This window comes from Rosa chinensis, chromosome 1, assembly GCF_002994745.2.
Source record: "Rosa chinensis cultivar Old Blush chromosome 1, RchiOBHm-V2, whole genome shotgun sequence".
Lineage (NCBI taxonomy): Eukaryota > Viridiplantae > Streptophyta > Magnoliopsida > Rosales > Rosaceae > Rosa > Rosa chinensis.
Window position 1 is genome coordinate 54,312,141 of NC_037088.1, and position 21,346 is coordinate 54,333,486.

Here is a 21,346-nt window from a genome sequence, read left to right on the forward strand (position 1 = left end):
AATAACACTGTTTCACTGTTCATAAGAAGTGTTGGAAAAGCCGTTTGTGTCCTCACTGTTGAGGAGAATATCAAGCTGGTCGAAAAGTCATTTATGTCCTTTCTCTTCTCTGTGTTGGATAGGGATAATGATCGGGGTGGCGTCCATCAAGATCAACAGAACCGAAAGAAGAGAGCAGAGAGAAAAGAGGAATAGAAGAGACGAAAGCGGAAGATCTGTGAGCCGTGGAAAGAAGAGAGCAGAAAGAAAAGACCATCAAGATGAACAAAAGCGAAAGAAGAGAGCAGAGAGAAAAGAGGAATAGAAGAGACGAAAGCAGAAGATCTATGAGCTCTGGAAAGAAGAGAGAAGAAAGAAAAGACCAGTTGCAAGGTATTGGATTTGTGGTTTGAATCGTTCTGTGGTGTTTGTTGTTGGATTTTTTCTTCTTTTGTTAGATCTTTTTTAGGGGGATGATACTTTTGTTGGGGGTCTTCTTGGTTGATTGAATTGGGGCTTTTCTTGGTTCATTGAATTTGATTTGAAGTTGTAGGGTCTATTCCTCTCGATTTGATGTAAGGTTTTTGATTTTGATGGTAGATTGTTGGGGTAGGAGAAAGAAGTGGAGAGGTTGAAGAATTTGGTCGAAGAGATTGCTGGGTTTTGGAAGAGGTGTGTGTTTGATTTGGGTATATGTTTGGTAAAATCTCCTTTCATTGCCATTGCCATTGCTCTTATGAATATTGTATATTAGACAAAAGATGGGTTAGAGACAATAAGTGTTCATTTTAAAGGGCTGTTTATATAGAAACTGGAGTACTACTACTTCGCACATACAAAATTGAGGATGTAGCCGAAAACCTCCACTTAATGCAAGTAGGAGTACTACTACTTCGCAGATACAAAATTGAGTACCACTAGGTCAGTAAGATGATGTAGTCAAAAAAACCTCTGCTTAATGCAAGTAGTATCATACAATATTGTAGCAACTTAAGAAATGTGTTTGAATCTTTGGACTTGGTCTTTTTTAACAAGAACACGTATTGATTGCTCTTCAAATAAAAAGAATTAGACCACTACATGTAGAATCAGTTAAAAAGTTTGTAGAACAGAATGCATTGTGAAATTATTAAAGCTTGGTTGTGCTATCCGTTTCAAATTGATAGCTTATGAAGAATGATCCACAAAGAAATAGAGAGATTGGGTGTGATTGTTTGCTTTGCTTTGCACAGATAGCTGATGTTCACAAAAGGGAATTTTCACGTCATCATCTGAGTAGAAGGTTAGTTGTTTCTAAGCCGATTTGGTTTTTCTTTTCTGAGCTGTGAGTTTTTTATTTTTTTTATTTGTACTCCTGAATTTGTGATAAACTTATGTTTCTGTTTCTAATTGCACTGAAAGAAAGAGTATAGTTGTTTCAAATATTATAAAAACTGATACATTTGATAAATTTTATATCTACGTATTTCAAAATATTTTGGGTTTAGCACTTTTCGGATCAGTTTGTATACATTTGATGTATTTACTTAACTGTTTTCCAAAATAACAACAATGTCCAACCTATTCTACGTACATGTGAGAAATGGAAATGATTTGAAAATATGGTTATAATTCACTGAGATTGTTGTCCCACGTCCAAATAGAATATAAATAAAGATTTTGATTGTAAGATTAACCCGTGCATGTTTGAATGAATGATGGTTGAAGTATAAGAAGATGAGGTCTCTCTTCTTCTAATATCCTGTCTTTTTTTCATTTTCTTCTGTCATTTTTTCATTTTCATTCAGTGGTCTGTAATTAGGAGTGATCGAAAATTTGACTTTCTTATATTGAGGATTGATTACTTGGAAATATGACTCTGTTTTCCTGCCTGCAGGTTAACAAGGTTAAATGTCATTTTGCATATCAATTTCTACAAGACAATCTCAGAGCTTAGGTAAGCTCCTCTGCTATTTTAATATGATTCCCAATTTTGTGATAATGATATATTCATATTCCTAATTATAGTACCAGATATATAACTTGAAAGCTTTCCAATTGTAATCTAATTTTAAAGCTTTAGACATAAGTTGCTTAGTCTAAATTTTATGGCAGCTTTAGACATTACTGTTTTAAATAGTAGATATATGACAGTCAATGCCAATCAATGTTAACCAATCTGATTCCATTATCTAATTTTAAAGCTTTAGGTATAATTTGCTTAGCCTAAATTTTATGGCAGCTTCAGATATTAGTGTTTTAAACATTAGGCATTTGAAAATCAATAGCAATCAATGTTAACCAATCTGATTTAAAATGAGCCACCATCTATGCTTTTGATTTTAAAGGTGGTTTGTGTAAACGATTTTGTTAGTTTTCAAATTGCTATTATAATGGCTACTTGGTGTTTACTACATGCTTCGATTAAGTGGAAAAAGACCTTAGTATCTGAGGAATGGTTATCTCCATGGACTATTCACTATTATTAGGCTTTGATTCTGCTATGGCTATAAACAAATCTCTGTAAAAATTTCAAACGTGGGAAGTATTGTTTATGAATTTGGTGCAATTTGAGGTCTGAGTCTTTTGTTTTCTTGCATGTTATACATGACTATAGTTGTTTTTTGAATTATACTTGCCTATGAGCTGCATACCCTGGAGTATGGATGTGTGCACGGTCTGTCAATTCCTTTCGCCCTATTTCAATCTTGGGGTGTACCTCTCAACGCAGCTTTTAAGATATTGTGGTTGCTTTCTTGAGCTGAAATATTTCAATCCATGGCAGCAAATCACGAAACAAGGAATATCCGAAATGAAAAATATGCAACTAATATGAAAGTTTTTTATTGGAAAATGAAAAGTCTCTCTGGTATATTGTTGTGTGAGTTTTATATATAACCGTGAAGAAGAAAAAGGAAGAGTTATCAATAAGAGAAAATTTATAATAAAAATAAGTAGAAGAATTGTGAAAAAAAGTGTTACTGTTTTTGGGTGATCAGGTTTTACTGGAAGTAAAAGAATGTTATTGTCTTTAAAGGGATTTATTGAGTTTAGTTCAGTTCAGAAACTAATAAAAATAAAGATTTTAATTCTAAGAGGGACCCCCGCATCTTTGAACGAATGATGGTGTTGTCTTTAAGGGGATTTATTGAGTTTAGTTCAGTTCAGCAACTAATAAAAATAAAGATTTTAATTCTAAGAGGGACCCCTGCATCTTTGAACGAATGATGGTACAAGTATGGGAAGACCAAGTGTGCCTTCTTCTAATCTCCTATCTTCGTTTGATTTTCTTTTCTCATTTTTTTTATCATTATTATGATCTCTTTTTCTCTTAATCTTACATCCTACTATAAAAAGGCTTTCATTCACAATTAACTACAGTTGAAGAATTGATCCATAATTTGACTTTCTTATATACTTCCTAAGCTAGGTTGTGGAGAGTGAGGGAGATAGCTCCTTTAAGAGGTAAGATGTTTAGGACAAAGGCAGTCACCGAGGAATTGGATCTAGAGCGTAATTATGAATTTAGCAATTGATTTAGAAAGCACTGAAGTACATAATTCCCTAATAATGCGAGTTTGTTTTTGTGTCTGCAATTTAACGAAGTTAGATATGATTTTGTATATCAATTTGGATAGGACAATCATAGTATGAATTGTTTTCTTTTGTTTGGCAGCTATACCTTTACACACCCATTAAGGCTTAGTTTCTGCATTTATCCTAAACAGAAATGATCAACTGTGTATATTCAAACTAGAGTATCTTTACGAAATAGTATTAGTCGACTCCAATATATTAAAATAGGCACCCACTGCTAAATCATTTTGGTGTCCTCTGCATTTTGTTGATCCAATCTGAATTAGTTCCATTTGAGTTTGCCTTTTTCTCTGTCAATGATTACAATTGTCGTCTATCACAATTTGTATCAGTCAATGAGTTATTGAGTATAGAAGGAAACTGATTATAAATTGTGAGATAAGTTTTATAAACTGATTATAAAATCAGGCATGGGAGTTGATGATTCTGAAATTGATGCTATAATAAGCATTTATTGAAATTTCATCCTTATCTGTCATATTGTCCGATTACTTTAGTTCATTTAGTAAATTGCAATTATGTTACTACGTATGTAAGTTTAGGCAATAGTACAGTTGTCTACAGCCCACTCTGCAGTACCTTTAGCATCCGACCTATGGTCAAAATTAATATCCATCATAGATTGAAAGTAATTAAGTATAGGCAATGTATTGAGTATGGAAGGAAACTGATCATAAATTGTAAGATCAAACTAAAATTCCGATGTTCGTATAGTCTGAACAATAAATGAATCAAATATTTCTGTCTGGCCTCTGATATCAAAACTAACTTCTTTTTCTTTTTCTTTTTTCGCATACAGAAACTTTGTATTGAAATTAGTGTTTGTAGTTTAACAATCAATTTCAATGTTTCATTGTTGTTTTATTTGGCTTCTACAGATTTTATGCAAAAGAATCTTAGCATTGTTTTGCTGCTGCTGTTCCTATGTCTATCGATCAGTGTTATCTTACTTTTTTATTGTTATTCAGCTATACACTGTAAAATTATATTAGATAATTTTTCCACTTAGTTTATAGTGTGTATACTGATGGTATTATTAAATTCTCTGATTGTTGCCACTATATTTTGCAGATTTTAGGAACAGTTTGCAGGCGGGTTCTTCAGTTGTCTTGCATTCAGGTATAGATTTTCAAATTCTTTGTATACAAAATGTAGTTGGTGTGCTTTAGATATTAGAAATCACTGTTTTCAGTAGTTTTGGTAATAAAGAATTGATATTTCTGATTGGCCTGGTCTATTCAAATTGTTGTTATGATTTTCAAATGGATTTTAAAAAACATCTCTTGCTTATTGAAATCAACCATTTAAGTTGGTTTCAACTGTTTTCACTCTCTCTGTCTAATGTTAAACTCAATTTTACAAATGCATATACTTAATTAACTTTGATTGCCTTACTCTAGATTTGTATTAGCTCTCTGCCAAATTCTGTTAGTATTTTGATCTTAAGCATTTTTTTTGTTTTTTTTTTTGAACACCTTAAAATTAATCTGCAATAAATTCATATTTATAAACTTTATACGTTTTTTTACACCTGTTTTGAGCCTTTCATTATACAATGAATTGAGCCTTTTTCTTTTGCTTTTCCACATGAATATTGTTGAGTTTTGGTTCTTCAATCTGAATCACATTTGTTTCTTTTTTATTACTCAGGAAATTTATGCAAGCTTCAATAAGATGTTCTCATTTTTTGTCTTATTAAGTTTAAGATTAGCTTCTGATGGGTTAAGTTTTTTGATGCTGGCTTTGTTTTGGATTACTTGCCTTTGATCCATAAAGTCATTAGTTCCTGTGACTTTAAGTCAGAAGTTAAAACATTGATCGCCTGTTTCTGCGATATCATTCTTTAAATTCTACATGTGTGTATTCTTCTCTGGAAACAAGAACTCCAAATACAGATTAATACAAAGAATTAGTATTTGTTGATATGTTATTGATATTGTTGCTGTGGTCTTATCAAAACAAGTACTCCGCATTAAGGTTTTGATTTCGTCGTGTTCTACAGTCAGACATTAAGTAGCTTTTGATAATCATTATTAATCCCTGAAAATGCTTATGGTCTTTTTACTCTGGAAAGTTGTTTGTTGCTGTATGTTGGTGTGGAACAAAGATAGTTAACATTCAAAATTTTGGAAATTAAAATGTCAGCTTTCTAATTTAACAATTCGAGTTCTGCACCAAACTCCCAAAATGTAGAAATAAGTGTAGGAATGTGTTTTCAGCTGTCCTTGCCTTAAAACACCATGTTTATTTCAACAATCTTGATTGGAGCCAATAAACAATTGATAATTGTTTAACATCTCTAATTTGTCTATTTATGCAGGTCTGCTATAGGAATACTGAGGCAACGATTACGGATTTTGTAGACATTGAATCGACATCACTGTTGACTGAAGGTAAAAATTTTCAGTGGTTCATTTTTCTGTTTATGGGGCTCTGATGGTTGATGCATGCTATATATTCCTTTACTTGATGTTTTGACTTTCGATTTGGTTTGATTTGTTTTTCTGTTTACAATGTTTGCTTTATTCCTATGTTTGTTTGTTGCTACATTTCCAATCTGTAATATAGATAGAGTTTCTAAATTCTTTCTTCTTTTTTTCGAAAGGGAAAAAAAAAGGCAAAAAGGAGGACAAGATTTAAGCCTTTGGTAATGAATACCCATGTTTTGTGAAAATTTTCATTCAGGGGAACCAACCCATTTTTATTTATCTTTAGTAGAGTTGAATTTTTATTTTGTACTTCACCTCAGTTTGTTTTTGGTTTTGGAATTGTTAATATGGTTTGTATTCATGGTATAGATTTTATAAATGTTAATACGGTTTGTATTGATGCTAATCATATTTTGGATTATTCTTATGTCTCAGTTTTTTATTCCATGTTTACTTCTACTTTATAAATGTTAATATGGTTTGTATTGGTGCTGACCATGGTTCCGAACTAACTGTTTCCAAACTTTGCAAATAGGTTGACATTCACGTTCCAGTCCAGTTGCAAATCAGAGTTTCTTTATTGATAGAACCATGTCAATTGAAAGGTATTAATTTTTATTCTATACTGCCTCTGTTTTTCTTTTTTTCGGTGAAACTATTCTTATGTTTCATTCATGTCTGTAATAGATATCTTTGTTATTTAATGTTGGAATTTACATCTTCAGCTGGAATATGGAATTATGGACCATCACATAAACAAATAAAATAACCAGTTCAATTGTGAGTGGACAGGCTTTTTGGAGTGCCAAACTTCTTTATCTTCATTGAACATTTTGATTGTTTTGGTTTTTTCCTTTGTGTTCTTAAGCCGAGTATGAAAGAACTTTGCTTGCAGTTTGTTAATTAAGCCTTCTTTTGTGTTATGTATATCAGAACATTCATTCTTCTCTTTTTTTTCTTTCTTCTTTTCTTCTCTTTTCATATTTAGACAAGGATCCCACTGTTAAGAACTTCTATCCTCCAGCTCTGTTGTTGTTGTTTTTTGTTTGTTAATTTTTTTTTGTTTGGTTGGGTACTACAAATGCTTAGATAGCAGCACATTTAATTGGAACTCCTCTTTCAAATTGCAATGATACCACTGATTCATTCTTTTTTGTTTAATTCACAAAATACTTTCAATTTATTTCTGTACGTAAAAGGCAGTATACCCCAATTGTATTACGAAGTACCAAAGGTTGTAGCTGACCGGCCTCTTTTCTGCAGGTTTAAAACGGAACAGCAGCTAAATTGTCAAAGCTCTACAGTTTAAAATCAAGGGTGAGGCATTTTGTTTTATATTGCTTGCTTGCACCTTTTGTTTTGTTTGTGTTGGCTAAACAGAGAAATAGAGGTTGGTTTTTTTTATCTCATTTCATTAGATTTTGATTAAACAAACCTACCCCTAAATTTACAAGTGATAGCGGTAGACAATATACCAGTATCTAAGGTTTCTATAATAGGCATTCTGCATTCATCATTATTTGAAAAGAATCTGTCAGTATAATTTGTATTCAGTACATCATCTGAATGCCAACAGTTCCGGGAATATTGTAGGGCAGGAAATGGAGAGTGGTACGTAATCACATAGTTACGTATCTTCCGGTATAAAGAATCACAGCTGTGGCTTCATATATATTTTAAAGGAAACGTTAGCTAAATGCTTTTCAGATTCATTATCAGCTTCTCCTTTATTATTATTATTATTATTTTTTTTTTTTTTTTTTTTTTTTTTATGTTAGGAGGTTATTGTTTGGAACAGCACACCAGAGGATCACATGATGATTGTTACTGATATTCGAATTAGAACAAATCTCCTGAACAGAAAATGAACCAAGTATGATGGTAGAGTTCATGTAAGTTCAGATTCGATGAGTAAAATAGAGGCTAAACTTGAAGCTGAATTTCAAAGGTTGGGGCTAAACAGGAATACTTCTACTTTGGAGAGAAGATGAACTGATCTTGATGAGGTCAAAGTCTATGCTTATCATTGCAATTTTAAGTCTAAGCAGCACAAATTTATCTTTTAGTAATTACACATCTGACTCTTTTCCTACAACTGAGGTAATAGTATATCATTTATGATGTAAAGAAAGTTGCTGCATTAGTTTGGTCGATTACTATACTAAAAAAGTATTGTTGTTTTGTTCTCTAATTTTTATGCAGTATGACGAATTGGAAGAACTGGAGTGATCTGATTGCCAATGTATGAAATTAACAATGAGGTTTTGTTCGAACACTATTATCTAATGTACTAAATATTGATTGTCTCTTTTGGTGGATTTATTTCAATTAGTTTTGAGTAGTATGTTTAAAGCCCATGAGACTTCAGTGCATACATTTTAAAAGGTTTAAATAATTTCGCTGCAGTCCAAGCTGCTATCATCACAGTTGAAGGGGGTTATCCCCTGTGGAGATCTTCCCTTCCTGTCCAAGACCATGAGTTGTTAAGAATGAAGGTGTGGTATAACAAATCATCTTATACTTGGTATCATATTTTTGCATAGAGGAGAAGAGGGAGAAAAAATTCTATAATTTTTTTTTTGGGAATACGCCTTTGGTTTCTATTATGTAGCAGCTAATGTATAGCTTTCTTTAATCTTGAAAGATCTATTCTTTCTATTTATATAAAATTGATTTTATCTTTTGAGATTGTTTGCAGATCTATTAGAGTTTTGGTGAAAATTGAGAGCTTCGAAGCCATTCACAAGGCTTCCCATGGAGTCATGATTGCTCAGGTTGATCATGTAGCTTCTCAACTACTTGAATCAATGATTGAATACCCAACCCCAACACACGTTGAGGTACCACACTTAATTGTACTAATATTAATTTCCTCTATATTGAAGTCAAATGCAGTGCCATGATGAATACTAATATCCTCTGCTTTCATTGATCAGGAAAGGATATTTTTTCCTTGCCTTGGTGGTGAATTGGACAGTGAGTGTAATGAACCAGTTTCAATGAAACCGTGTGCTTCCCCATCATAGACTACACACAATCAAGAGGAGTTACTAGATTACAAAACACTATCAGAGGTTTTAAAGAGCTTGGAAAAGAAGGTGCCTAACTTGAAAATTTTCACATATGAACAATTGGATCAGTTGAAAAGAGTCGTCATCTTCACTGAATGGGAAGTGAGAATGTGACACAGAATTCATTTAGAAGTGGGGCAGAATATTTAACCTTTGAATGTTCTTTTCTGATTTTGGGTTGGTTTCTTATTTGAATCCTCTTTGTTTGATTTTTGTTAGTTGTTAGTTCAGTTAGGAGAAAAGCAATTTACAATTGTTATATGAGTAGAATGCATTTATACTACCTACGGCAAAGCGTGGTATCGCGAGTTATGTTTATCTCAGATATACTGCATGTATGTCAACAATGGAAACTTGGAGTAGTAACTTCGATCATGGAGGTATTCGTCACCATAGATATCTCACTTTGCCTTTGATGCCAACGTGTTGTTCTTATTCAACAAGTCACAAGATATACTTTTTACAGTCTGGCTTATTTACACGACTCCATTGAACCAAAGTTGATGCATCGAGACATCAAGTGGAGGCTTCTTCTTGGCCACCAACTACTTTGTAAAAGAATATCTATTTGGGGATGAGAAAGAGCAGTTAATGACTTTGGTTTGCCAAATCAAGTCTGACTGATAAGAAAATTGAATTCAAAAGGGAGTTCTGTCCAGGTGAGGTACTGCTAATGCCGCTGGATGCAACTGTTGCACAGCTAAAACAGAAAGCTGATTGTCTAGAGGGATACATATTCTATCACAGAACAATGTGGTAATGGAAATCAAGGGCTTGGAGGAATCAAATGATATGGAAGTACTTTCTAGAGCAATTCAGTCAGGAACAGTTTGTGTCTCTTCACAAAAATACTTTTGCAATTGATGTAATATATGGTATTTTATCAGTTTGATCAATAATAAAGTCATTTTTCCCGTTTTACAAAAAAAAAATAATTTCAATTATATATTTCATTATTGTAAATTATTACCAACAACAAATCCCGCAGCAAAGCGCGGGTACCATTGCTCGTGACTATAAGTGGGCCAGAGCCTGTGGAACTCCGCCCTTATCTGGAACAGAGAACATATCTGGATCTGATACTGTTAATAATAGCAGAGGGGTGTTTATGTCAATTCTTATCTAACAGAAAAATTAATAAAAAACAATAAAACCTACTCCTGTAAATAACTTCTCACTCCCTATTAATAAAAAAATTCAATTTTCACACACATAGTGTGTGGGGCATCTAGTTATATTTAAAAGAAAAGACTTTGTTAGCTAAATCTTATATAATTAAGCCAATTCTCAAAGGAATGGTTAAATTTTTGAACTACCATATTTGTCCTCACATAATATAGATATTAATAAATAAATTATTTCTATATGAGGGTAAGATAGTCAATTACTGTGTCATATTTCAAAAATTTGCAATACTTCCCATTAAAAAAGGAGAAACTTCCCAAATATCAGGAAAGATAACTTTTTTAAATTAAAAAAATCAAAATAAAAGCCAATTGCCATGTGCGGAGCACATGTTAAAGGGCTAGTTAGACATGAAAAAACAATAAAATCCATAGTGTTATAAACTAGAGAAAAATGTAGAGATAGAAAAGAGAAACAGAGTATGGAGGAGGTAGAAGTGTCTAGTTTATTCTCATTAGACCCCTTTATATAGGAGTAGTGTTTACATCATAAGGACATAATTAATGAGTATTTACAGTGGACAACCACATTTATATAATATTTATAACACTCCCCCTTGGATGTCCACCACTAAATGATATGGTGTTGGACGCGCTTAATGTTGCCTCGTCAAAAACCTTGCCAGGTAACAAAAACCCAGTGGGACAAAAACAACCCTGGTCGAAGGAGAAAAAGAGTACAACGCGCATATGTCCTAGGTAGCATAATTTTGAATGCTCCCCCTGATGAGAATCTCCCCCTGATTGTTGCAAGCTTCAATCATGTATATAATAAAATACATGCACCATGTATATTAGATATGGTGTGTCGATCACATAGGTGAGACTATGTGTGCTTTGCATAAAGGGGACTCATCATGAATTGCAATTCCTGCAAAAGTTAGGACATTACCAATAAACTATGATAATAATTCTTACCTCAAGTAAAACCAATTTCATATGCTCAAATTATAGATAAAGATATTAGAAAAGAATAACAATATAAAGGAATAACAATTGACACATTTACCTTTATACAATATTCCGAGCATTGAAATTTATGTATGGCATACTTAGCCATAAATATCAATTAGTGTAATTGATAATTTCATATAAGCTCAATATGAGCTCTAGACAAATTCATAACTTCGCGAAAGTTAGAATATGTTGCAACATTGTGAGCATGATTCGAATTCGATTTCGTAGTCTTGTCATAGTACTCATTGAGGCAATAAGTCACTTTGACCGTAATTGAATGAGTATGTATGAGCTTTAAACTTTTGATTCCATGAGTGAGCTTTAAGCTCATTCATTAATGGACTTGCCTTTGGCAATATGAATCGGTCAAGGATTTGATTAAGCAATATGCTTATAATGACACATAGGATTTGGGGATTTGCTTTTAGCAATTTTCCTTTAAGATCTTCATATTAGCCAAGACAACATGCCATAAGTCTCTCGTCAATATAACACTGTACTTATAGAAAAGTTGTCGCTTGGAGAAGAATGATAAGCCCATGTCTCTGTAAAGAGACTTGTGTCATAGTGATTTTAATTCAATGGAATGAACACCCTCTTATATTTTAGGGGTTATAAAGTCCAAATATTTCATCACGTTTCCAATAATCAAATTCATTGGAATTGCCTCTTTCCAATTTGGCCAATATTATAATTTGTCGACGTACACATCGAAACGTGGTATAGTATACAGCCCCTGATGATTTTCAGTAGCGCTACTATAGATGAGATATCATCAAATTTCGATCTCACACATTCATATATGCATGCATTAGCTATAATAAGCTTTGTTGATATCAAATACTCATTCCTCTTTTAGGAATGTATTGTCTCTTTAGGACAAATTAATTAGAGAATGTGGATATTTGTATAATCTCATGAAGAGTGTTATAGGGCTTGTATAATATTCCTTTAAAGGGAGATTAAAACATTGGACTTAGTGGATATATCCCACATAATTCACGCCGTTACATTAGTCTTTCCTCCCCCTAACGGCGGGAAGACTATCAGATTTGACCACACAAAAATATGTGTTCATAAATATTGGATTGAAAATCTATTGGTGGGTGGCGGGCCCAAACCAATTTTTAGGTGAAGAAGATAATGAATTGAGATTTTTTCTCAAAATTAAAATGAGACATGGTGAATAGATATTACACACCAATTCATGTCGTTTTTCATAAACGATATTGCTCCCCTTAATGGCGGGAGGATTGTCCCATTAAAGTGACAACTCGCCAAATTATAATATCCTCGTTAGGAAAGTTTGCAATTATTGTTGTATTAAACAACAATGTAGAGTATGTATGTAGATGAGTCTACATGACATTGTAATGACACATTAGTCACGCCAAAATAAATTTATTTGGCTTAATGAAAATTTTAATTCATGATATAGTATACAGTAGTATACTCATAGTTGATTAATACAACTTAATTTAGATGAAAATTTCATCACCAAATATATGCAATGCATTCCACATATGTAACATAATATGAGCTCAATTGGAGTCGGCCATCAATCAAGATCTGCAGCTCTTGAGATGATTGTTACCTTAGCTTTTAGAAGCATCAATTGTGAAAAATTATCAACAATTGCAATGGATCATGTCCATAGTTGCATTATATGCATGCAAGACAACTATGTTTGTCATTATATTTATTATAAACATTCATGGTTCAAATTGAATTTATTAATGAACACGTTGTTCATATTATTGTTTGACACTGAAAACAAATGTCAAAATTATATACTCAATTTGAGTCTAGGACAGTAGTCCATATGAGTATAAGCATATACTCCAATAATAATAGATTTAGGGATCAGAGCCCTCATACTCAAAACATTTGGTTTGAGTCTTCACGATTAGAAACATGTTCTAAAAGTGGAGTGAACAAAGATTCACATGTACTCATAAAGAGAAGGGACAAAGGTCCTGACATAATTGGAGATCAAGAAACAAGAGGTTTCGTTCTATTTGATTGTATAACAATCAGTTCAAGTCCACATGTAATTGGATCAAGAAACATGTAGTTTCGATCTCATTATAAAGTGACAATTTTATATCAAATTATCAGATAAGATAATAAGAGGAAATTAATTTAAAGTTGTCAAACTCATGAAAATACATACCTCGATTCTGTTGAAAATATAATTGATATTTTTGATACCAATATGTGAGTACCATATGCCAAAAAAAAAAAAAGGGTACTCATTTAGAGTCAATAATTGATAAATGCATTAATATAACATTATAACAAAATAATCAAAAATCCGTTGTAGTGTAGTTGGTTAGGATATTTGGTTCTCATCAAAAAAGACCTGGGTTCAAGTCCCAGCGATGGAAAAATAAATTTTGTTATTTTTTCACAAACGACATAATCATATGAGGTAGATATGACAAAAATAATCATAAATAATAAATGTTCATTATGATCACATAAAATAAATAACTATGGTAAGTATCAAATAATGATAATAAAATGAGTTATTAATAACAATAACTACTAGATAATGACAATTAAAAACATTATCATGATAATTGTAGCTCGTGCAACAAATACTCATAACAAATTCAGTTATGAAAGATTTGTGATAAAGGTAATTTAAACATAATAAATATGATTAAACAGATAACGATAATACAACATAATTACGTTTAATCGGTGCCAAAATATAGGCTTAAAATGACTAAACAAAATAAATAGAGACAAAAAAAACCGCCTAAACATAGGCTTAAAATTTATCGGTGTCAAGAAAATTGGCGCTGATCATGTAATCAATATGTTTTCCATTGTCCACAAAAAAAATCAGAGACTTTGAGCTTGTTATCTTCACTGACAGATTCTCCACATAATTTTAGTTGGGAGATAATCATATGATTAACGGAATTGAAAATCAGTGACAGATTTAAAGTTCTGAAGGCGCAAAATGCGTCCATTCATATCGTGCTCTAGATAGAACAATGGTTTTCTGGTGAGCAAATCGATCAGCCAATGTTTGCCAAATCTCAAGTGGATCTTTCACCTTAAGGTAATCATCTTTTAGGATTTTATCAAGATGATAACGCAAGAAAAACATAGGTTTGGCGGGATCTTGCACAGATGACTTATTGTCAACTTTGATGGCATTAATTTCCAAGGTTTTTAGCCATAAGGTGAATTTCAGCATCAAATAGTTCTTGCCAGAAATTTTAAGAGGATCAAAGTCCAATTTTGTTAGATGCGTCATCTTTCTACAAACAGAAAAGATGAGATATATTAGGATCCATAATTATTAGAACAATATGTTCTGTGAAAAATTCATATACGAAACAAAGGTTTTGAAGAGTTCATAAATATGAACAATGGATCCCATAGGGAACACACGAGAAAAACATTCGTGTGATGTCTATAGAGCCATAGGTCTAAGACTACTCGGTCAGTGGACTCGAGTCTTGACTTTTGGAACAATGGTTCTCAAAGTCGAATATGAAGCATAAATCTCAACAATTAGATTATATAAAAGATACATACAAATATATGTAAATGATCGCATAAAGAAAATTGATATTCATCTATAGAGAAAAATAGAAACTCATAGATCATTTGCCTTGGTATAAGCAACTATGTTGCACCATAAGACTTGCAGATCATCATGGAGTTCAAAGAAGAAGAAGAAGAAGAAAAATAAGAGCAACTTCGTGCTGATAACGTGTTATAAACTAGAGAAAAATGTAGAGATAGAAAAGAGAAACAGAGTATGGAGGAGGTAGAAGTGTCTAGTTTATTCTCATTAGACCCCTTTATATAGGAGTAGTGTTTACATCATAAGGACATAATTAATGAGTATTTACAGTGGACAACCACATTTATATAATATTTATAACACATAGACCTTAGTTAACTTTTAATAATTGAGTGGTAGTTTGGTAAATAGTAAAATAGAATTTTCTTAAGAGACGTGTAAAGCATCGTCCAGAAAGAGAGAAAAAAACAAAAACAAAAAACTCAAAACTGTATAAAAGCATCCATCCGATCCCGATCCCAACCAAGAAAAGAAAGGGCTATATATAACCCCAGATCCCCAAATTTCGCATAAGAAAAAGAAAACCCAAAATCGCGATTGGGCAGGCATGGCTTCCACAACCGGGGGTCTAAGGAATCGTGAAATCAAATTGCTCAAGGCCGATGGGCGTCAATTCGTCCGAAGAAAAGATAAGCTTCAAGGTAGAGTGCAATTTCTTTGTCATTGAATATATCAACCTTTTTCGTTTGTTGCACCATTAGGTATGCGTTTGATTTTGGGGTTTTAAGTTTTGTGAGGAACCGTATCCGCAATCTACTAAGTTTTGAAGATAAAAAAAGTTGCTTAAGATAATTTTGATGTTTTTGCACGATGAACAGCTGATGCTCTAAATACAGTGTGCTGTTTTTATATAGGATCATAGATCATTGGCTTTTACATTGTCATTATGTATGGCCAGAAATAGAATACTAGTTATCGTAGTTAGTCATTATAGAAGAGCCAAATAATCTCGGTCGCCCTATCTGGTCTACGGAACAGTTAACCATCTGTTGATGGAATTATGGATTTATTGCCTCTGCAGTTTTAGAGTCTTAGTCAGTGATTGATTCTTGGTTTTGTTTTGACAAACATGCATATCAATATCATCTCATGTCATGTCATGATGATTAAATAATTACCGATGAACAGATGGGTCAAGGAAAACAGGCACCAAGTCGGACGAGCAAACGATTGCCACTTCCCTTCTCCCCGAGGGTATGCTTATTCTTTTTTTTAGAGTTTGTGAGTAAAGTTATCATGGATCTCTGCTTCGTTGCTGGCTGTCATTTTTGAATCCAAGTGTAAAGTGTTGATTTATATTATCTAAGTTCTGGGATAAACTTTTCAATCAATTTGAAAATTCTCAATTCAGTCTACTCTTGGCATGCTTCTGATTTTTGTTTTCGGTAACATGGTATATGCTTGGTCTGTGTGTCTTATGAAAGAGGAGAATAAACTACACAGGTACCTATGTTTTGGGTCCAATGTTTCACCATTTGGACAGAGTTAAAGTAAATTAAAAATATGCAAAACACTTCAACAAAAATTAGGGCGAATTGCAGATAATCTCCTGAGAATCCTTGAATCTTCAGATCTAATTTAATCAAACTGCTGCCTTGCTGCAATTAAGCAATTCTTGGTATCGATAGAGAATCCATCTATTGTGTGCTGACGTGGGTTTTAGAGCTGACAGTATGTAATGTCTTTTGAATATTGAATAACTTAGTTCAATAATAAATGGAAAGATTACATGTAGGTAACTCCAACCTTCCAGCGCTGGGGATTCTTTACTCTCTTCTCATTTCTTTCCTTACATTTCATTCAACATTGCATCTGCTGCCTTGCTTTTCAATTTTATGCAATTCTTGGTATCAATAAAGGATCCATCTCTTGTGTGGTGACGTGGGTTTTAGAGTTGACGTAATGTAATGTCTTTTGAATATTAAAGAACTTAGTTCAATAATTAATGGAAAGATTACATGTAGATAACACCTCCCCCAACCTTCCGGCGCTGGGGATTTCTTCTTCTTTTCTCAGTTCTTTTTTTACATTTCATTCAACATTGCATCTACTGCTTCTCTTTGAGTTTCTTGCTCCATATGGTATGCTTTTAATTTTTGTTTTGTTATATAGTGTTTTGAAGAAACAATGTGTTCTGTTGGTGTGGTTAGAGGATATTCAAATTTTTGGATCAATCTGTTTATGATTTTTGGTTGGTTTCTGCATGTTGCGTACCCATCATTAAATAATAGAGTTTTTGACAGTAGTGTGCACCTGGTCACCTACCAATGCTACTATGAAACAGGTACCAAGGCGGTAGAACCAAATAATGCCACTTCTCCCCATGAAGGTATGGCTCCCTTTTAATTTTGCTTGTTTACTGTTTGTGGAAATACTGGGCCAAACAACTTAAAAGGACTCAAATTCTCCACTCAAATCCTTTTGCTCTGTGTAATGCATAGCTGATACACTTCAAGTATACTACTTTCTATGGTATCACAGATCCTATTGTGTTTCAGCACCTCGTGTTTAATCAAACATTCATTTTGTTCTTCTTATGGTACTATTCAGTGTCATATGGTCATAGTGCTGATTTTATTGGTTTTTACATTGTCACTTATGCATTTTTTTTTTCCCATTTTTTGTCTGAAACAGTTGCTGTGCCTTCTTTAGATCGTCTTGATCTCAATCAGAACTCTGATGGTGCCATTGAGGACTTGTCTGAAAGTAAGCTTTATATTTTTTTGTTTGCAAGGAATATTATCCGTGGGTTTCCTTGGATTCTTTGTGTTGAAGAAAATGAATGTTCATTTGTTTTTGGTTTAGTATTTGGTCAAGATACTGTGTGAACAATTGGTTTCTGAAGGGAACTTCACCAGCCGCCCTTAACCAGCATACTCATTTTTCGTTTGCAGTTTTTCACAATAGCTTTTGCATATAATTTTTCCAGCTCTTGACCAGTCTGCATGATGCATATACTGTGCAACTATCTGTTAATGGGATCATAAGTCATATTTATTATAATTTACATGAGGTTTGACAATATGGATACAACTGCTACCATGCAGTTCTGATGTTTTTGGTTTTAGATCTAACATATTTTGTATTGCACAAGGACCAAAAGAGGACTTGAGGTTGTATGTCTTGCGACCCTGGTATGACTCACTCATACAGCTCATTGTTACACCAGTTCTGATGGTTTTGGTTTTAGATCAACATATTTCATTTTAATAATACCCGTCAACGGGTTGCGCAAGGACCAAAAGAGCACTTGTGGCTGTATGTTATGCGACCCTGGGATTCACAGAGCTTGTGACTGCTTCTCACTTTCGTTTTCAGTTGCCTAGAATTTCCTGTGGTGTTGTGTTTTAAGGAAAAGAAGTTTTTTTGATTGGGTAGACTACACAATACTATCCCTTGTTTTTGTGGGTATTTCCACGTAACTACCCTTGCCTCCCCTTACCATTTGCTTGATTAACTTGGGTGTCAATGGAGTTAAAATAAATAGGAAAGCTTTTTGAACTGCTAAAATATTATTGCTAATTGCAGTTTAATACCAACAGTTTTTGTATTTTTCATTTCGCATCTAATCACTTCCTCCTGTGCTTAGCAATTTCTCAGTCCATGGTATTATTATAGAATTCCTCCATCATCTCCATTGCATGCTGATGTGGCTATTGTGGATCCCTTCTATTTTACGACGTCGATTCTAGACTCAACAGAAACAATTAGTTAAACCTTTACGAGAAATTAGTCATTTATGTAAACTAAAGATTTGGACAACTCCTTCCCTGCCTACCCTTCTGTCCCGGGGGATCTCTCACCCTTCTCCCTTCTCTTTCCTTATTCATACAATCTTTGCATTTGCAATTTCTCCTTGGAGTTTGCTGATCAATTTGTTATGCTTTTAACTTTTGTTTTTGGTTCTGTAAGGAGATTAACTGGAAATTTCCTTGGCTTGTGTTTTGAAGTAAAAAACTGATGTTAGCATGCGTTTCTGCATGATGCATACCCGACATTGAGTTAATTTGGCCTTCATGAGTGTTGGTGCTAGCTTACATAGAATAGTATGATGCAACTAATCGTTGACTTTGATCTGTGCATGATCCATAGCTGTTACCTTGGCTTGTGTTTTGAAGTAAAAAACTGATGTTAATATGCGTTTCTGCATGATGCATACCTGACATTAAGTTAATTTGGCCTTCATCAGTGTTGGTGATAGCTTACATAGAATAGTATGATGCAACTAATTGTTGACTTTGATCTGTGCATGATCCATAGCTGTTAAACCCATAAAGTAATACTATTTTTCTGTGGGAATTCATTTTGTATTGAAGCTTCTCATGTTTCATGTTTCATGATACATTCATCTTCGCTTTTCCTATGGTACTGTTCAGTGTCATGTGGTCATAGCACTTTTCACAGGTTGTCTATTTTTTGTTTTCTTTTCTCATATATTTTTTTTTGGTCCGACACTTTTAACTACAAACAGGTGCTTGGCTTCGTAATTTTCTTGATCGTGAAGGTAATACCCCTCCCACTTTTGATTTTTTGTTTTAAAATATTATCTGGGGGCTCTTTCTCAAGTAAATGAATGTGAATTGTTTTTTTTCTTTTTCTTTTTTGTGGTAGCTAAGCGTAGCCGCACTATAAAGTGGAAAAGACTCCGACCTCCAGGTATGCTTCTGATAGTTTATTTTTGGGTACCTGGAATTTCCTTGGGGATGTGTGTTACTTGTTTCACTTCGGATGGGCTTACACGAGCTTCAAACTGTGCGCCATGTAATTGGAGTTACAGTAAATTAAAGTCTGCCTGATTAGTGCTTTGTGGGGACCAAAATAATCACCCTTAAAAAGATGGGGCGAAATTGCAGTTTATTTTCTGATGTCTTGAACCTTTCCAGATGCAGATTTTAGTTCTCTTCGGAACTGCCTTATCGATCCTCCAGGAGAGGCCGTGTAGACGTTCATGGATATTGCTTGTGTTTTGAAGAAAAGGAATTGTGCATCTTTCTTATATTTCTTCGGAAACCAGTTTATTACCCAAATGTATTGTTGGTTAATTTAACGTCAATATTCTGAGGATTTAGAATTATTGTGACAAAATATTTGAAGATAATTTTGTTATTGTAAACTCTAGTAGAGACGTAGAGTGCTACATTTGGTTGACTTGAGAATTACGTCCAATCTATTGTTTATGCACCTAACGATTTGATTTCCCAATTCTCATAATGCCGGGGCCCAGTCACAATCAAATTAGCTGTTGTATATTCAGGTATAAACCCACTTGGCGTATGACTTTCCAGTGATCAAGTCTGTTGTTGACCTGCCTCAACTGTGAAATCCCTTTGCTTCCGGGTGAAACGTAGACCATACATGTATTGGAAGGTGGTCAACCCCTCTACGATCCTCTTACACCAGTCACAATCTCTGGTGTTGATCACTTTGATCGTCCATCTCTCTCTCTCTCTCTCTCTCTCTCTCTCAGCTCCCTTTGTTTTAGGCATTGCGTGCTGGTCAACAGCTGCAACATCATACCATTAATCAACCAGGAACGTTCACATCCAGTTTTTAAGGCAGTCAAGGTACACTTCCAAAACAAGCAGATGCAAAGGGAAAATTTCTGGTGGTGGAAATCTCAATTGCCGCGATATGTCATAGTTGTGACCATCCACGGTACTCGGAACAGATAGTAACACAAGATACATCAGTTTATACAGGCTAAGATCTTTCTGCATCGATCACTTGCTCCTATGGGGGATTATTTAGAATATTGTCGGTCCATTCAATCCAACTACGTACTCTTATAGTTTAGTTTCTTTGTCAGCCTTGAACTCATCAAAGTTTTCTGACAATGAAGACATATTGTGAGTCGAGAGAAGCTGATCCCCGGTCACTGATTAGCGCTCTTTTTGGTTGTTTTGTAGACATAGGCACAAGAGATTTCTTTCTGTCTCTAATCATCTCATCAGCCACATGCAGGGAATCCACATTCTTTTATCGATCTCACCATGATTATGGAATCCTCTGAATCTTCAGTACGCAAAGTTGTTTCACGCGACTTGATCACAACATTATTTCTGAGAACTTTGGGTTCGTTTGCCACATATTTAATCATCTCTCCTAATTAGCATTCAGTTATCTCCACAAAGCCATCAGCAGTGGAGAATCTATGCATCTTTTCAAAGCATATAAGACATTTCATCACTGGTTTGTCATGAAGAGAGGAAATAATGAGCAAAAAGTGGTAGAATTGTTACAGAAACAGATCTTTTTAGATTACCAACTGAAATAGATCGAACAAGCAAAACCTACACTTAATGGCTCTATGATTTTCTATTCAATTAACAGGGTTATGATCTGTTGAATCAGCTCTCAGCTATAAGAAATCATGTTATATATCAACATGAACTTCTTTATCATGGAATTACTAAATATGATCGAGCCCATTTCAGATTTCCTTGTTGCTCTACCCGCATTTCATGACCTTCCTATATGCATGTGTACCCACCCAACACCATTCTAATTGCTGTCAACGGGAATAGGTCGCCTTTATGACTACAC

General features: G+C 33.8%; 2 protein-coding genes and 1 long non-coding RNA gene across 8 annotated transcripts in view; all 3 read left to right on the forward strand.

The window, feature by feature from the left end:
- The window catches only part of LOC112182344, a 51,749-nt gene that overhangs the window by 22,335 nt on the left and 8,068 nt on the right, over positions 1–21,346 (forward strand). The gene's annotated exons all lie outside the window — the stretch shown is intronic.
- Positions 204–9,338, forward strand: LOC121052693. 2 transcript variants are annotated; one of them, XR_005809808.1, is made up of 13 exons: positions 204–372; positions 580–651; positions 1,212–1,261; positions 1,856–1,915; positions 4,627–4,674; positions 5,876–5,948; positions 6,520–6,589; positions 7,248–7,301; positions 7,763–7,990; positions 8,187–8,245; positions 8,391–8,479; positions 8,683–8,824; positions 8,921–9,338. It is a non-coding gene; the product is annotated as an uncharacterized LOC121052693 (long non-coding RNA). The 2 variants fall into 2 exon arrangements; XR_005809810.1 differs by lacking the exon at positions 580–651.
- On the forward strand, positions 15,229–20,005 carry LOC112182343. Of its 2 annotated transcripts, none has more exons than XM_024320824.2 (7): positions 15,229–15,444; positions 15,932–15,997; positions 17,088–17,132; positions 17,438–17,509; positions 19,275–19,307; positions 19,415–19,459; positions 19,693–20,005. In XM_024320824.2, the coding sequence occupies exons 1-7, from the start codon at positions 15,351–15,353 to the stop codon at positions 19,743–19,745; spliced, it is 408 nt and encodes a 135-aa protein (XP_024176592.1). In that variant the 5' UTR covers positions 15,229–15,350; the 3' UTR covers positions 19,746–20,005. The 2 variants fall into 2 exon arrangements, with proteins under 2 accessions (XP_024176592.1, XP_024176591.1); XM_024320823.2 differs by having other exon boundaries at positions 15,233–15,444; positions 19,687–20,005.

Excerpts from the sequence above, each read along its gene's own strand:
- LOC112182343 (XM_024320823.2), top strand. The coding sequence starts at position 15,351 with ATGGCTTCCACAACCGGGGGTCTAAGGAATCGTGAAATCAAATTGCTC. Across the intron at positions 15,445-15,931 it reads AAGAAAAGATAAGCTTCAAG|ATGGGTCAAGGAAAACAGGC; the intron begins GTAGAGTGCAAT and ends ACCGATGAACAG. Across the intron at positions 19,308-19,414 it reads TAATTTTCTTGATCGTGAAG|CTAAGCGTAGCCGCACTATA; the intron begins GTAATACCCCTC and ends TTTTTGTGGTAG.